General features: G+C 40.9%; 1 protein-coding gene across 1 annotated transcript in view; it reads left to right on the forward strand.

The window, feature by feature from the left end:
- Window positions 1–773: 773 nt before the first annotated feature.
- The window catches only part of GMPR (guanosine monophosphate reductase), a 38,872-nt gene continuing 21,969 nt past the window's right edge, over window positions 774–17,676 (forward strand). The window contains exons 1-6 of the mRNA XM_031552737.1: window positions 774–797; window positions 3,453–3,572; window positions 4,239–4,322; window positions 5,782–5,955; window positions 11,936–12,017; window positions 13,863–13,969. Of these exons, the coding sequence (XP_031408597.1) occupies window positions 789–797; window positions 3,453–3,572; window positions 4,239–4,322; window positions 5,782–5,955; window positions 11,936–12,017; window positions 13,863–13,969 (576 nt within the window). The 5' untranslated portion in view covers window positions 774–788. The remainder of the gene's footprint in view (window positions 798–3,452; window positions 3,573–4,238; window positions 4,323–5,781; window positions 5,956–11,935; window positions 12,018–13,862; window positions 13,970–17,676) is intronic.

The raw sequence follows: 17,676 nt of genomic DNA on the forward strand, positions 1-17,676 counted from the left end.
TAAAAGTCACTGTGCCAGCCTGGCAAACAGGTGGAGCTGTGCTCCAGCGAGTGGCACATCGCTCCTTCAGAGTGCTGTTGGATGTATATTTAGCAGTGTGCAGGCTGTGGATAGAAGGGTTGCTGGGAAGGGAAAATGATAGGGGGAACATGAGCTGATATGGCAGGGTTGTAGCGGGTGGCTATGATGAACTGTTAAAAGCATTTCAGATGAGAAAAAGTGCGTGTCATGTGGGGGGAGGGGGTGGGTCAGTGGAAACTGATGAAGGTTAAGAAATTAGACACCATCACTGAGGCTGTAGCAACAGGAATAAAGTGTCTGTGAGAGCCAGATCTGAAATGGACAGCCACAGTCTGCCTCAAAACAAGAATATAAATAAATAGTGCTGGCAGCAGAACAGAGGTAGCATACTACAGTGCCTCTTACCCAGCAAGCTGCTGCTTTGAAGCTTTTATCAGCAAGGGTTTTGCTTTTTTGGTGTGAATGCCTTAATTTGCACAGGGCTTGCTTTCTGTGCAGTCAGCTCCTTAGCCAATTTGGGCTGTTTGCAGCTCTTCTTGAGGGTCTGCTGTTCTGGTACTTGGTTTTGATTCCATGTGCTGTCTTCATTTTCTATCACTGCTTTCTCTTTGAAAAGATACTAGAAGTTTGAATTCAAACTCAGGGTAAAATTGTTGACAACAAGGACTGGAGTCACAGACTGTAGGAATATAGCATTGTCTGTCAGTGGCTTCTTGGCATTCCCATAACCTGTTACTCTTGCTTTCGCTGGATTTAGCCTCTGCAGAATGTCCCATGTTAAGTGCACTGGACTTGTAATCCTCTAATTTTGAATTTGAATTTGTAAATTTAAATAAGTCCTGGGAGCTTTAACAGAACAACCAAAGCCCCGGTATTTTCACATACCTGAGGTCTAGGTAGGAGTTTTAAAAAATAAAAATAAAAAATCCATTTAATGATCTATTTTCTTTTTTCCTGAAGGAACATTTATTATTGTTGAAAGATGGTGAGCAGTCCTTGAATCTGAACTTATTTTTTCTTACGCATAGAACAATAAGCTATAAATTAGCTTTTTTCCACTCAGAAAATAGATTTGGGAGCTGTAGACCTCTGAAAGCATCAGCTCGGCAGCATTCAATAAGACAAGGAGGTCAGAAGAGTTACTAGAGGAACTTGATATGCTCGTCTCGAGTACTCAAGAATACTCTTCACAAGACTAGCATACCATGCCAGAGCAGCTATAGAAAATAGCAGCAAGGGTATCAGTGGTAATGCTTGCTTTTCAGATGAGGAAACAAAAAGAAACCTTAGGACTATCCAGTAAGGAGAAGCAGCAACTGTGGTGGATGTGCTAGAACTCCCAAGAAGCGAGCCGTGAAATAAAAAAGGTGAAACTGATAAGTGATTGCTGCTTGTCTCTTGCAAAACAAGATGCAGGAAGCACTGAATGTAGTTAGGAGGTAAAGGTCATGGTTTTTATGTTATGTATAAATAAGCTTTGGAATTTATTGCTATAGAATACCATAGAGACTGAAGATGTGAATATTTTCAATAAAAGTACAGGGCACGCTTTTGTCCATGAGTGGCTATGTAGTTCAGGGGATCGGAGAGGTTTTTTGTCTTCAGAGGTCTCTAAACACTGTCTTCCTGGGACCTGGGAAGGTAGGCTAAGGAAGGAATCTTAAAACTTGCCTTGATTTTGATGTTCCCTTCCCAAACATTTGGTATTGGCTGTTTGGGGAACTAGAGCACCACATAAATGTGTACAGCCCCCTGCAGCATTTCTCCTTTTCTTGTACTACAAAAGCCTCATTAGTGGAGGCCCTGCAATTATCCTACACAAATGCTATTGTTACAGTATTATCAACTGAGTGGATAATTTCATGAGATCCTTCTAACTGCTTGGCTAAAGGAAGTCATGTATTAAATGTTACAGTAGATGAAAGTGAGAATTGTTGACATTAATGGCTTCATGTTTCCTGTGTAGCTTTGCATCTTGCCTCAGACTTTTCTTAAGTTTACTCATCTTAAGTTCATTTGAAGGATACTTTTCCTCTGTACTAGTGTAAGGTTGTAGGGCTGGTACCACTGTCTCTGTAGGACTAGTTATATGATGCTTTTTTTTTTTTTTTCCTTTTTCCTTGTTTCTAGTTAATAACTCATAGAAAGTGAATGAAATACATTAAATGTCTTCCTTGTACTATTTCCCCTTGTTAGCTGCAGCAGAAGTTGGTAGAAGAATGCTATGTCAGCAGAGATGGGTGGAGAACCAGGCCTTTCTGATAGTGAATGGGAAGAAGGGCGAGTCTCAGTTAAAATATATCTTAGATTGTCCTCTACAATGACTCTTCACTAGGAGCTTCAGCAAAATGAGAACCTGATCCATGATGTGTCAGTGAGACACAAAGTTGTTTCTCTAAACCAGTGATTAGATAGAAAAAATTAGATATCACTGTATTAATCAGTCAGAAAGTAGCCAGAGCTCAGAACACACTGAATATATGACCAATAGTACTGTATTTTTTTTATATTGCCTGTTTACTGGTTCTGGACTTCAGGCAGGTCACTGGCTGTTCCTGGATTAAGGAAGTGAGGAATAGTGAAAACTATGAAAAAGCCTTCATTTTTCACTGTGTCATTTCAAAAACTAAACTAGTATCTTACTGTTGAGCATGTCTTAGATTTCTTTTCCATTTTGCAAGATGCTAAGCAGACCAGTGGGAGCTAATCAAATTTTGGTATCCCTTTTGTATTAGAACAAAATACCTGATGTTACTGCAATCATCTGAGAATGCTGAGAAGAATTAACTTTGAAGGCAAAGGCTGACACAGTTGTAAGAAATTAACTTAGAAGTTAGCTTGCCTTATGGTTTAATAAACAAAGGTATGAATGTTCATATTGTATAGCCAAGAGTAGTTGGCAGCCATAGCAAAGAGTGAACTTGGTTTTGAATTATTATATTGTCACTTATGTTAAAGAATGGGACAAAGCTATCTATGCCCTGGAGTCAGAGAAATTCCAGCTCTTACTTCGGTGGAGTTAGGATTTCAGCTCTGGTTTCTCAGTCAGCCGCACAAACAGCTGAGGTTACTTCTGTATAAAATCATCCACAGTTGTCACTGTCTTTTCTTTCCCTGTCTGTCTCTTCCAAACACATCCGCATTATGCTTGTTGTTTTTGTTCTTTTAAATATCAACCCTCTTTTTCTTCCACAAGAGTTCTCTAGCACAAAAAACAGTACTTCATATTTGTATTTTCTTTGTCATTTGGAAAGCAGAGGTTGTAATTCATAAATGAAATTAAGTGATGCAATAGTTGAACGAAAAGAGGAAGATCAGAACATTTGAGGAAAATTAAGAAGCATTATTCAAACTTGCTGTCAGGGAAATGGTCACAAAACTCATTAGGATTCAATGGGTTACTGAAAAGAAGGTGTGCTTGTTTGTTGCAGGTTGACCTCACGCGCACTTTCACCTTCCGCAACTCCAAGCAGACGTACACGGGAATTCCCATTATAGTGGCAAACATGGACACTGTGGGAACGTTTGAAATGGCTGTGGTTATGGCTAAAGTAAGTCTTGGTTAATTTATAGAAATTAACGGTTGGGAACTCAGTGAGTAAGGGTAAACAGCCCTTGTTAATTTTTAGCTATGAGTGAGAATGGGGCCGAGGCCCATTAGCAGTAAGGTGTGGTCTTGCTTCAAAGCAGCTGTACTTTTACAACAGCACCGTTGCCTGGAGAGAGACCCAAATTAAGAGTGTTAGTGGGAATGCTTACTGGATGTAGCTCAGCTTCAGGTGGGGGACTTCTAAAGCTTAGTTTTTGATGTGTATATATGTTCCATTGCAGGAAAAAGAACCTGTTAGCTAAAAAAGGCTTTGAAAGTGTGGGTTACTGAATAAAACTGCAGCAGTCAGGAGTCTCTAGTTAATTAGCCTCTGGCCTCAAGCCTCACCTTAATCTCTTACATGGATAAGCACAAGCAAAATATTGACCATAACTTTATTGTATGTCAGAAACTTGATCCTGAAAAGTTGTTCAAGTATGCTAAGCTACCTTTGGAGAGCCATCTGGAATTGTCTGGTCCCTTATTCACTGTTATTCATTGTTATTCTTTCAAGCAAGATGAGTCTATACTTAAAATGGGAATTTCTGATATCCTGTTTGTTATTCCACAGCTGAGGGAAAGATGGTTTAACTTGGACATTAATATAAGTTCTCTTATTTTTTGCTAGCATGCAATGTTCACTGCAATTCACAAGCATTATTCTCTGGAAGAATGGAAACTGTTTGCTGCCGATCACCCAGAATGCCTTGAGGTACATTTTCATACTGTAAATTATTATGGTTTATTGCTTTGTTCTGAACTCACATACCTTAAGGTCTCTTGGGAATACTGTTGTGAAGTGAGGTTTTGGGGAATGAAGGTATTTGCTCTTATTTAACACATCTAGGGAAGTGGCTTGTCCTCTTTGACTCTTTGAGTCCATTTTGCGAGTGCTTATGTTAAGATGCAAAAAGCAAAGAGTATCTATTCCTAGCAAGGAAACAGAAATACCCCGAACAAACAAGAAGGAAGCATCTGGGAATTGATCTGGCTGCTGGCCTTTTGTTCCTGGTGGGAACAGTGATAGAGTTGGGAAGCGAGGAGCCCAAGTTCACAAATGTGAATCGCACTGTGTTAACCAGTAGTGAACTGACCCTGCATGCCCTAGTGCTAGGCAGAGTCTTTGCTGTCAGGTATGCAAACAGACACAGAGCCTGTGGGCTGGAGTGGCCCAGCTGCTGGACTGAAGAAGGGATAAGTTCTGAAAGTTGTCAGTGTATGTATCTTCCATTTACCCCTTGCACCAGTAGAAGAGTAGGTCTAGTTATCCCCAGTACTCCTCAGAGTTCGGCACAGTTTTGAAATGGTTCTGTATAGAAAAGAATACTGCATAGCTGTATTGTATCCTTACCTTAGAATTATGTTGTATAGACTACTGATTACAGAATTGTCTGAAAGTCAGTCTATCACTGAGATTCATCAAGATTCCTTTTTGCCACCATAGGTTAGCAAGTGATCCTAGGAATATCCCATGCCTGAACACTTTGGAATTTAAATAGTTCTTTGTGGTTCTTAATCACTAGAGCAGGCTCTCTTAGTGATTAAATTCTGACTTGCTCTGTGACCTTGGATCTCTGTAGAGGTTTTTGGGCCAACTGCCATTTGAAACTATTTTTCTGGTGTAGAGAACTTTTACAGAGACAAAGGAGGAAGCAATCTGCTTGTTTTTGATACTAGCAGGCCCTGCTTCAGCGAGGGGGTTGGACTACAGCCTCCAGAGGTCCCTTATAGGTTGAACTGTTGTGTGATTCTGAGATCAGGGAAGGGCTTAGTGAACTTAAATCCAAATCCCTCTCTATGACACTAATTCAAATTTTGCCACTGTTTCCCTGGACATACTCCAAGTTAGAGCTTCTGTGTACGTGTTAATGGAAATGGAGCTGAACATTCATTCCCAAGTGGCTTACCATAGTCAAATATAATCACCTGAACGAAGTGCTCATAGAACAGTAACCTTGCTTTGTTTAAGATCCTGTAAACAGAACAGAGGCAACCTTCCTGGTGTTGCCAGGAAGGCATTTATTTAATATTATATAGCGTGATTTAACCACTTCCCAGAACAGGTTTCCCTTGAAGCCCCCCCAAGACTACACAATAGAAGATGTGCAAGGAGTATTTTCTGCAGTTTTTACAAATTACTGCTCTGTTTTGTTCTCCCTCTGTCTTTCTAGCATGTAGCAGCAAGCTCAGGTAGTGGAAAAGCTGATTTGGATAAATTAACAAGCATTCTAGAGGCCATCCCACATATCAGATACATCTGCTTGGATGTGGCAAACGGCTATTCAGAACATTTTGTGACATTTGTGAAGTCTGTCCGTGCCCTGTTCCCAAATCACACCATTATGGTAAGTCTGTAGAAAGGTTGGAGGATGTGTATGTGAATTCTGTCTGGAGTTTGGCTGGTAGGCATTGAGAGCCCTGTAGTAGCTCCACCAATTTCCGTGTCCTCATTGGAAGAAAAAAAATAGAAAAAGAAGCCTGTCTGAAACATCTTGCTTTCCAGACAAATGTATGTGGACAGATATTCTTCTGAGAATACAGAGGGCAGCTCTATTCATCTCTCAGTTCAGCAAGGTGTTGACTCTGGGCCAAATGATGATGGTTTAATAACATGTTGGCATTGTCAGTCTTCCATTGCTGAAAATATCTGTTCAATGTGTGCTCTGATATAGCAGTGTGTGATGCTGACGTTTCGGGCTGGGTGGATCCAATTTTTCTACTACTCACATCCTTCTTCCTACACCAAATGCAACCTCTAATGATAAAATAATGATAAATATAGGTTTATTTTGGTGATTCTGTGCTGAGGTTTGCTGCAGGGATGTGCCAACATTTGTGGTCAGTTGAGACTGATAGCCATTTCCAGCTATTAGATCACTAGTTGAACATAGACTAACCCTTGCTTACGAGGAGAACCATGGGTGTCTCGTGTAATTGTGAAGGAGATCATGAGGGAGAAAACAAGTCACTTTTCATGCTTTTTCTGTGATATTCCTGTCCCTTCTCTGAGTCCTGCTGCCATTCTTCCTCTGGTCCTTTTGCACTAAGAGTAAGGTGTTTGCATCAGCAATGGGAATACTTGCAGTGAAGCCATTCTTTGACTTGTTTCTCAAGGCTTTTGATGGAATGAGTCTGAATTTGTTTTCAGAAAAATAGCAGAAATTTTCAAGCAGCAGATTCTTAATGAGGCTACCAAACTTTCTTCACACCACTGCTGCAAAAAGTTCCGTGCTTAGGCAGCACTTTCCCACTTGTTCGTGCCAAGTATAACTGTTTGCATATAAAATAAGTGTGGAGTAAAAGTGATCGTAAGTGCACAGTTTGACTTGGTTCAGTAGGGAACTGCATGTTCAAGCAGCTCGCAGAAGACTACGTTCTTTCCTCCAGTGTCAATAGAAAGCAGCATTCTTGCCTGCTTGAACGATGGCAGCACTGGAAAATTGAGGTGATCTGAAATGCCTGGCAGGGTTCTAGGTTACCATCAGCTAATAAATAGGCATCCTTCATCACCTCCCAGCAGACGTGGGAAGCTTTTTGGTATGTCTCTGTTTCTTATGACTTTGAGGAGAACCTTTGAAAGTTTGAAGTGATGGTTGTGGGTTTTTAGAGCTGGCTACTTCATGTTCACAATAGTGAGGGAAGGAAGTGTTTCCTTGTTTTGGAATTAGTAACGCTAGTGTTGTTATTACTCCAGTGTCTTTGGTGTGAAGTGTTGTGGGAGGGAGTTTAAACAATTAAAAACAAAAACAAACAAACCCAAACCTCTTCCATGTCAGTTCTGGTGAGAAAATTGTAATCTCCTCTTCCACCTCCCCGTAGACTGTTGACTTTGCTGGCTGAGAGGGGAACTCAACTGAGATGAATTGCCCAGGAGGCACTGTGTAAGTGCCAAAATTGGGTATCAAGCCCAGATATCAAGTTCAAGGTCCTTATGCCAGTCTCATCCATCTTCCATGTTTGTTCAACTTTTTAGTTCCTTTGCTTCTGTGACTTAAGTTTTTTCTTCCTCTAAGTCTTGATCTGAGATCACAATCCATTTAAAAACAGATACGGGCCCTTTTTTTTTCGCCTTCTCCGACTGGCTCCTCTCTCTGATCATGGCTTAGTATGACTTAGTATGGCTCGTGCTTTTCATCTCCTGCAACAGGGATAAACTTTCATTCCTAAAAGCATGCTAACAGACTTGGAGTGTTCAAAAACCTTCTGTTTTCCAAAGCTTCCAAAGTCTGTGCAGTCTCCAAAAGTCTCCAGTTCAGCTAGGGAGACACACTTATACCCCATTTCCAAACGAGTTTACTTTACAGTCTGCACAAAAATGGCTGCCTGAAACTGTTCCTGGCTGCAATACTCATCTAGACTGTTTTTGTGGTTCTCTGGAAGACACATTGTGCTGCTGCCTGGTCTCTGGCTGATTTGATGTTGTACTATGCCTGCAGTATGCTCTCTGCTGTCGTGGCTTTACAAACAAAAGAGTTAGCAGTTAAATACAAGATACAAAAGTAAAGGGGCTTTCTCATAGCTGAAAGTGATCTCCAGGACCTTGCAGGCTGTCTTGTTTGCTTTCCTCAGCATGATCATTCATTCCACAGTCAGCTGCAGTGCAGTACAAAACAATAATCCAATCCCAGGTCTCAGGGAATATGTGCTCCCAGGGGCTGTGTAATGGGTTCAACTCTGAGACTGAAATGTGATGTGCAAGGCAACTGTGATTAACATAGTACTCTCAGGGGCCAATACTCCAGTATAGAAGAAGGATGTTTCTTGTGTAAGTGCTCTTCAAGAGCATGTTTTTCCTTTTCTGCATACTTGCTTTTATAATTACATTACCTTATTTTTTTTCTGCCCTGGCCTTTTATACTGTATTACAAATATCAGTTTATCCATGAAAGACAAATGATAGGGAACACAGGTGGGGACAAAAAAGGACTGCATGAATTGCCTTGAATTAGATTAGACTGAGGATGGAGGAAAAAGCAGAGCTCCTGAGAGCCGTGGCTCTACTTCCCAGAATCGAGAATAATAGTGCAGGGGGGTGTTAAGCTGTAGCCTGGCATGACATTTTTGGGTTGTGCATCACATTGATGTCTAAAGCAAAATTTCAGTTGACATAAATGATGGAGGGACAGAACCTTTATAGCATTAAGTGTAGTTGATATTTATTAGTGTAATTGCTGTTGTTAGGGTTCTTCCATTTTACTGGAGGCCTCTTTAGCAAGCTAAAATATCAGTGCCAGCAAGCTTTCCCAAATATTTATTCTGAATTTTTCCATTGTGTAGTTTTCTCTGTTTGTTATACAGAAAAAGCCATGGTGAAAGGAGCAGAGAGTGTAGCAAAAAGGAAAGGGCTGACGGCAGGTTCGTGCTTGCAGAAGGAGAAGCCCTCGCAAGATTTGGGCCAGAGAAGGCAGTCAGAGCTGCAAAACCAGAAGCAAAGGGAAACAGATGGGGCCAGAAACCATTATTCCCTTTGGAGACAGTGAAAGCACTTCTCATGGCCTCAGGGGCATCAGAGTTCAGTTGTTAGAAACCATGTCTGTGCCTCCCAGTTTCTCTGCAACAAGCAGCAGAGTCAGTTTAGTTACGGTGTTTCCACATGGGCTGGAGTGCCAAAGCTGAGGCCAGCTGGAATCCCAGGTCAGAGGCATGATGCTGCCAAGGCTGTCTTGGATTAGTCACCATATTGAGCACAAACACCCACCTGATGTGGGTCAGCCTAGCAAAGGGCATCATCCCTATCTTACTGTAAAGCACCCCTTACTTTGGTGGGTGGGAAGTGTCCTTTGGCAGTGTTCTGAGAGTGTGGAAGCACAGACTGTGCGTTTTCCTCTAGGATACAAGAAGAAAGTTTGAGAACTGTTGTCACAGACTTTTCTCCCCAGCTTGATCCATTGCCATTTGTCAGCAGCTTTCAATCAGTGCAGCAGTGTTCCTGTCTTAGTCAGTGTGAGTCGATATTTATAGCAGGCTTTTATGAGGCACAGTATCAAATGCCTGACTGAGATTCAGAGACACTACCCTACTGTGTTCACTAATTTTATATCTCTGTCAGAGAAGCTGTAGCCTTTATAATCCTATTAGGTGAAATCTTGATCCCACTACAGTCAGTAGTGAAACTCCTTTTGACTTTTGTGAGGTCAGGACTTCCCTCAGGTTTGACCCACACTTTGGTCATCACAGGTAGTGTTGGAATGAGCCAGGGTGGCACTGACTGAAACCTCACACTTAAGGATGGTACAGCTGACTGTCATCCTGAGCACATAAGGCCAGACCCACAGCCAGAGTAATTTGCTACAGCTCCTAATAACTGACCACATTGAAAGCGTGCTGGTTAGCCTGAGCTGCAGGGACTTGCAGTTGTTACTGATGCTATTATTTTATTGCCTGAAGTAGCAAAGTTAGATTAGTGGTGAAGTGATTACTAGGGTGTATCTTTTTCAAGAAAGTAAGTTCTACAGCAGATGAGTACTGCATTAGTATGTTGAGCACTGTTTTTGCTAACACAGTACATCCACCAATTATGTTTCCTGACTGCTTTCCCAAGCACACTACTTCTTCATACAAGTTCCAATTACTTTGCTTACTTTACATTCTTAGTTAATTTTAAAGGAGGTTCGTCTCTTTAGTCTCGGTCTTTTGACATTCATATTATCTGTCCTGTTTTTGTTGTTTTTTTCCACTTCAAGTGATCTGTTTTTATCTTGGTGATGGGCTTTCAAAAGCCCTTTTACCTCTACTCAGCTGTCATGCTGGCATAAAACAGCCATTGGTTTCAGTGGAAGCAGAGGTCAGCTGGATGTAAGACCACAGCTTTCCTTGCTCTTCAGCTGTGATACTACAGTTCTTTCACATGCAGATAGTTGTATCTCTGACAGTGTTTTTTGTCCTCTTAGAGGTCTGAAAAGAGAAGCAAGCCTGTCATCAGTAGGCTGAAGTCTGCTATGTAGAGCTTCACATCTTCCCTGAAAAGTTGTTGAGGATCTGCAGATTCAGAAATACTGAAACACACTGGTGTGTGCACATGCATTCCAGGAAAAAAACCCGCATGTTGGAGACATAAGTGCTTTTCCCTGTTAGGATGAACATTTTGAATCAACGTATGCAGTTACAACATTCTCTAGCAGTAATTTTGCATTAAACGTCTGGTTAACGTTTCTGAAGAGACAGCTTGACAACCTGCCATGCGCTGCTAATAGGAAGACACTGCTGTTCAACTTAAATACAGATTTGATCCTAAATCTCACTGAGCCACTGGCTTTAATATGTGTTTGCTCCTGTTGACAAATCTGTCGCATGTGCTTCAGTATTTCACCAAGTCATAACGTGCTTCACAGATAATCATCTGCTTTCCCAAAGTAGACTGCTTCCCAAATGCAAGCAGCATGCTCTCTGTCACCTCACCTTGGATTGTGTAATGCTTACTATAACAAATTGCCACTGAGCAGAAAGAAAGCAACACTTAGCTGGAAATGCTGTACTTACAAATTCTCAGTTTCCCAACGATTCTCTTTTATTATTTCTATTCTTTTTTTTAAATCAGTATCATGCTGTCTTGAGAAAAGTTAAGTAGTCCTGTGTCATACACCACAAATTGCTGCCTAAATTTATCATTGTTTTTTTCAAGTGCCTCAGATCGTGACTTGCCAGCTGTTTCAGGTCAGTGAAAGTGGGGAGTAAAATTCATTAAAAAGAAATAAATGATGAATTAGAAGCCAAAAAACAATAACAGGAGAATAGGCCTTGCCTGATGTTTTCTGAGCAGCTCATGTTAACTTCCACAGATGTTTTGTTTCAATAAAAATAAAGCAAATATTAAGTGTTTCAGGTTTTGCTTTCTGCTCTGCTTATATCAGCACTACTACAAACACTTGCTAAGTCCTGAAAAATTGTTACATAAGAGGTTTTCTCTAGGTCTTAAATTCAATCTTAACAAATGAATTGCCCATCTCAGTACAAGCTTAAAGTGGATGATGTGGGCAACTGGAATCATGTTTAATGTAAGTTTGTTATATACAGTTTTTGCTCGTTAGGAACATGCTGTAGACATTTCACAAAGCTGGGATCCAAAGCAGACTTGGTTTTGAAACATATCTCTTGCAATGTGAGCTTACTGGACCAATCATGACAGTGATTAGAGTCTAGATTGTACCTGTATAATCTCTTTAATTTTAGTGGCATGTGCAGTGAAGAATATGGTGAGCTATATTCTCTCTGACTATGTAGCTCAACTAGTAAAAGATCTGGATAAAACTCTACATTACCACAATTAGTCTTTGCTGCACTAGTCTTAAAATTGCCTGTATATGTGATATTGTTCCTTCTGTCTAGGCAGGCAACGTGGTGACAGGAGAGATGGTAGAAGAACTTCTTCTTTCTGGAGCAGACATTATTAAAGTGGGTATCGGACCAGGTAAGTCGAATCCAGTCAAATAAAGGTGGTTTATGGTAACACTGGTGGCTTAGTTGTCCAGATGGAACTAGTGTGTAATGCTGCAGCCAGCTGTCTGCTTGTCAGAATTCCTAGACCACTTAAGACAGTAAAGTAACAGTGCCCTTGCTCCATAGTATGTTTAAGAAATACACGGGCAGAATGCTAGTGTAATGCACCACAAAATCTTGGATGTTGTGTTTCCAGGAAATGTAGATACCTGTAGTTAGAAGCACCAAGTTGCCTGAGTTGCTGATATAATCAGTGGCATTTTATGTCATATTTTTTTCTTTTCCTCCTTTGCGTGTTCATTTGTGTGTTCCTTCACTTTGCCATTTCTTTCACAGACTACAGCTGGGGTCAACGTGTAGGGGCTCCATTTAAACTGGCTAGCAAGTACCACTGGCAGTATAGCTGTGATCAGCCAGTGCAGTGCAGGAGGGTTCTTTATATTGCCAAATGATATGGCCCTTGAATGGGTGAACTAAGTATAAGAAATGATGCAACAAAGGTTGCAGTTTTTCCATGGGAGGCCATCAAAGAACAGTAAGTACTGCAAAATAGTTGGAGAGTAAGCAACAGAGATGTTGCAGTGCATTGTCACAGGAAAGTTCAGATATAAAAGATGTAGTAGTGTGGTTTGTAGCTTCAAAGTAGAAACAGATAGGACTAAATGTGTAAGCCTCCCTGGATAGCTGCCAGCACAGAGCTTTACAAGTTAACCAGCCAATGACACAGGTAACAGATGTTCCTCACAGAAGGACACCTTTTGAGGTCTCTCCTAGACAGTGCTTCACTTTGTGGATTATGGCAGTGATTGATTATAAAGCATTGGGCACATAAGTATATGCTTTCTCTGTGGAGATGATCTTAAAATCATTTTTTCCTACTTTGCAGAAATACTTTTGAGTGTTTACACCTTGTCAGTTCTCAGCAAGATCATTGGAAACTTTTGCTTTACTGACAGTTTTGAATGTACCTGTATGTCAGTTGGGTAAAGAGATTAACTGCAGTTGGGTGAAGAAATTTCACTGCATTTGGTTTAGGATCTGTTTTCTTGTTATCATGCAGACCTTTATGGCCTGTATTCTAAATGGTAAGGCATGGACTATCAAAAAGCAATCCTCTTTTTGACAATTTCTCTTGAAAAGCAGAGAAGGTATTTCAAAAGATCTATAGCCATGTTATCATGTTCAAGCTGTAATTGGAGTATTTATATAAATGCCTATAGCTTTAAAAATATGTATACACCTTTATATATATATTATATATATATATATATACATTCACACACGTACCATGTATGTATACACACACCCCACATATTTTCTGTGATAATTTTATTTTTTTAAATTCATGTAGAAATAGATAAATAGAAATATTTATTGGAAGAAATATTCAGATACTAAAAGCTGATGCTGAGCCTCACTGAAGCTGAGACTCTCTGGTTCCTTTGTCCCTTTTCCCTTCAGGTACCTTGGTCAGATTACTTTCCCATTAGGCATTAAATCCCTCAGCAGGAAGCATTATGGATGAGACCTAAACTGGGAACTGGGGACCTGGAGAAGAATGGGAAGTGTTAGTCACTTTAATTACAGCTGCCATGAAGTAGTCTGATAGCATTTCAAAATTAGATTTCGTATGTCTTCCTTTTATCCATGAGAATAACGTTTACAATAGAGACTTCATGAGAAAGAATACAGATAGAAACACATTTTTTTCCACTGTTAAAAGAAAGCAGTCTTGCAGGTGTTTTCCAACCTTGGTGGTTCTTTTCTGTCAACCTAACTAACTGCCTGTGTTTTTTCCTCTCATCTTCTTGTCTAGGTTCTGTGTGTACCACTCGGATTAAGACAGGGGTGGGCTATCCACAGCTAAGTGCTGTTATTGAGTGTGCAGACTCAGCACATGGCTTGAAAGGACATATCATCTCTGTAAGTAAATATCATCTGCTCTCAGATTCCCACTGTGCAAACCACTGTGGAATGGGAGAATCAAACAGTCCAGTACCTTGCATGTTAAAGGCTATCTTTTTGTCATTTCCAGTTGACCCCTATACTAGCTGCTAGGTAGTGAAGATTTAAAGGAACCAATTTGCTTTAATGGTTAAAAAGACTTGGGCATCTCATTCCTGGTTGTAATTTTGGAAACCTGCTGCTTGTTCCCTGAATTGAGATGTTGAGTTGAGTATGTTGTTACACAAACAGAATAAGAAGCTTGATAATTCTCATATTGAAGCAAAACAGTACTTCCTACAAGAGATTTCTGAAAAATGAGTGAAATGTAAATAGGGCCTTCCTGAGAGAGTAGGACTAAGTGACAGACAGGCAGCAGGAGGGGAGTACAAGATAAAATGATACATCTGTCTATGCCTTGGTAGCTGGATGGATTCAGATAGCATCCTCACAGAGCTCTTTGTGCAGAAACAGCAGCATTTCACAGACGGGTGTGGATGAGCACAGTTGCTTGTTTGCTACTGATGCTCTGGGGAAATGCTGAGCCTGCAGAGAAAAAAGAGGATACGTATGCACTGCCTCTAATGGCAGCTTCCGGTCTACCAGCAAGATCAGACTCACCTCTCATGGAAATCTATAAGCATGGTCTCAGATTGAGCTAGACTGGAGCCTGCAGTACCCAAAGGTCCTGTATGCTTAGGCATGCCTAGCCAGTCAGTGTGTCCCTGACTGCCAGGCTTGCAGAGATTCTGCAGCTGTCTGTTAGGCAGCTGATAATCAGGCATCAGGGCTATGCAGCATTCTGTGCTCACAGGTACCCCTACAGTCAACAGTCTCCCTCTGTGGCTGTAGGAGAGACCAGATGTTGAGTTTAGAGCTGCTGCCATGTGAAATCACTGGAAGGCCCAGTTTTGTTTGATTGGGTTGTGACTAGTATCCTTGTGAGGAAATGTCTGTATTTCTGAGGAAGGAGAGTAGGGGAGAGGAGAAGAAGCTGTGGTTAGGCAGAGGGCCTCACTGTACTTGGAGCTGTGGGTATAGTGGTGTAAGTAAACAAGTACAGGGTACAGTCATATCTCTCTTCTCTTCAATGTTAATGCATGTACATTCACTCCTCTCTCTGACTACCTTATCTGATTTTGCGGGGAAAAAAAGAGAAAAGCATTCTGTGATTTTATGACTTGGGCAGTATTACAAGTGTTTATGCCTGTAGCAGACAGCTGAATATGTATGCAACAGAGCATGAAAGACTGGCTCATTACAACGAAGGTTGGATAACTGTGTATGTTGTCCTACTAGTGGTGCTCAGAAATCCATCCTGGTTTTGCAATAAGCATTTTCTGCTAACAGCTCTCAGAAGACTGTCACTTTTATGCTTTTCCAAGAAAACTTGGATTGTGTATCAGATGGTTGTGTGCAGTTTGTTATTTCTTGCTTTGCAGATGGATCAGTTCCTGACCTGCTTAGATCATGTAGGTTTCAGTGAGCCTACATACCCCTCTAGCCGTTATCCCATAACAAGGGTGTCCAACATCTCTGCACCTCAAGTCTCTCATTCAAGCTAGTGAGACTAGAGCAAGGGTTGAAGGTACTATGCTTTAATTATGCAGTGTGCAGGTAGACACTGATGTGTTTATTGGAAAGACTGGCCTGCATGGTTATTGGACCTCTGGGAAGACTGGTCAAGAAGAGAGGTACCCTTCCGAAAGGAGACACCAAATGGGAGCAAATCTAAGTACATAACTGGGGCTAGACACAAGAAGTAAACTTGGCATTCCTCAAAATGTCTTGTTACTGCCATTTTGTAGATTAGGGAAGGGGCATACCTTGCCTCAGTCAAAAGAGACCTCTACAGGCAGAGTCTTACCATGGCCATCTACAGCAATTAGGCAGGAGAAAATATGCCCAGCTAGTTTTTGTTACGTTGATACCAAAGTGGCAGCAAGGATGTATGGGATTCAAAGCCTACCAGCAGTCTTCGTGTGGATTATACCTGCTGGTGTGGTGTGGGTGTGTCCATTGGGGTGACTTATTGCATTTTCTTCCCTTGCGTCCATCACCTTCATCAAATTGAGTCTCTGTAATGTAACATGTAAAGGGAAGTCCTACTCACAGAATAAGACAGCAACAATGCTGAGCATGGTATGGACTCTCTGAGGAACACAACATACTTCAAACGCATTCTCTAGCAAGTCTGCTAGGATGGCAGCACAAACTGGGATTTCAAACATTTTGAATTACTGGAGTGATCATGTATGACGTTTGGAGCTGATATGTCGATAAAGAGGGTGACAATTTTTAGGCAGACATATTACTTTACAGTCACACACGCACAGAAGGGGGATATGAAATTGTACCAGTTACGTTCCTCATGCTGAGTTATCTTTAAGACTCAAAGCTCACCTCAGAAATGAATCTTTCATGGCTCGCTGAAAGAGGAAACTCTGCCTAAGATACAGGTGTTGTTTCTATCCTGCACTATTTGTCTGGGAGCCAACAGTCTCACTTTTCATTGGCTTTGATAAAGCACAGCAGTGAGTTACAGTGGAGAGACCATTTAGCAGAAAAGCTCCTTCAGAAACACCCTACTCAACATAAAGTTTCTTTTTCTTTTAGGTCAGTGAGCTGCTCTGCTGGATAGAGAGGCAGTCGTGTTTTAGTAACACATGCAGCAAATGTGGGAATGCAAAACGGCCTTATATGTGTGCTCTCTCATCTCATCATTTGATTGATATCCCTTTTTTTTCTTTACTCTGCCTGGGTAATAGATCATAGATATTCAAGGAAAAGGATGACTTAGGGCTTCTTCGTCTAGCTACTGCCATCCCTTTTCTTCCTCCACACAGAACACTTTCCATACAGAAATATGCCCAGCATGTGTAGCTCAGAATAAAGCACCATATGTATTGTTTCTACTGCTGTATATACCACATACTTTATATATCTTCTGCATAATAAATAGCTGCCTTCTGAAACTGTAGGAATAACTAATTATACTGTTTATTGTAAAGGTTGCTTGAAACATACAAGTCATAGTTATACTTCTGTTGTAAGCTGGATATAATATTCAACCAGTTCTTGCTGTTTTTTCATCTTGTGTTTCTCCCCAGGCTAAATTTTGTTGTTGTAAATGGTCTGTCTATTTTGAGAACAAGACTGGGAAAAACAAAATAATTTTAGCCATGATAAAATAATTCCACTGACTGGAAAGCTGTCTTCTCCTTTGCTTCAGCTTAGCACCTAGTTGTTTCAGAGGCATGCCCCTGGAAACCCTTTCCAGTAAGCCTGCTTCAGTTTAATGCCAGTTCACAATTTGCAGGGGGATTTGTACAGTTAAATTTCCCCAGGGCTGTGAGATAGAGGCTGTCTGCACCAAGCCCCACGACTGCAGCCCAGCAGTTCTACAAGTCATTCTAAGTTAAAATCCAGGCTCTTGCTGGAACTAGCTGAACTGCAAGGGGAAAATTCCCAGACTGAATGCAGCAGAAGCACCATCTCATTTTCTAAACAGAGCACTTGATTTTACACATGTAGTGAAATATTTTAATGCATATAGCTTTATTATAGCATCTTCCAGCATAACTGCTTAGTATATCTTCTTTTTGTTTTCCTTTCTTTGAAACATTGTCATTTAATTTACCTGCTTATGTGAAGTGGAGACATTACAGATAAAGGAGTGCTGTGAA

The sequence above is a fragment of the Meleagris gallopavo genome, chromosome 3, assembly GCF_000146605.3.
Source record: "Meleagris gallopavo isolate NT-WF06-2002-E0010 breed Aviagen turkey brand Nicholas breeding stock chromosome 3, Turkey_5.1, whole genome shotgun sequence".
In the NCBI taxonomy this organism is placed as follows: domain Eukaryota; kingdom Metazoa; phylum Chordata; class Aves; order Galliformes; family Phasianidae; genus Meleagris; species Meleagris gallopavo.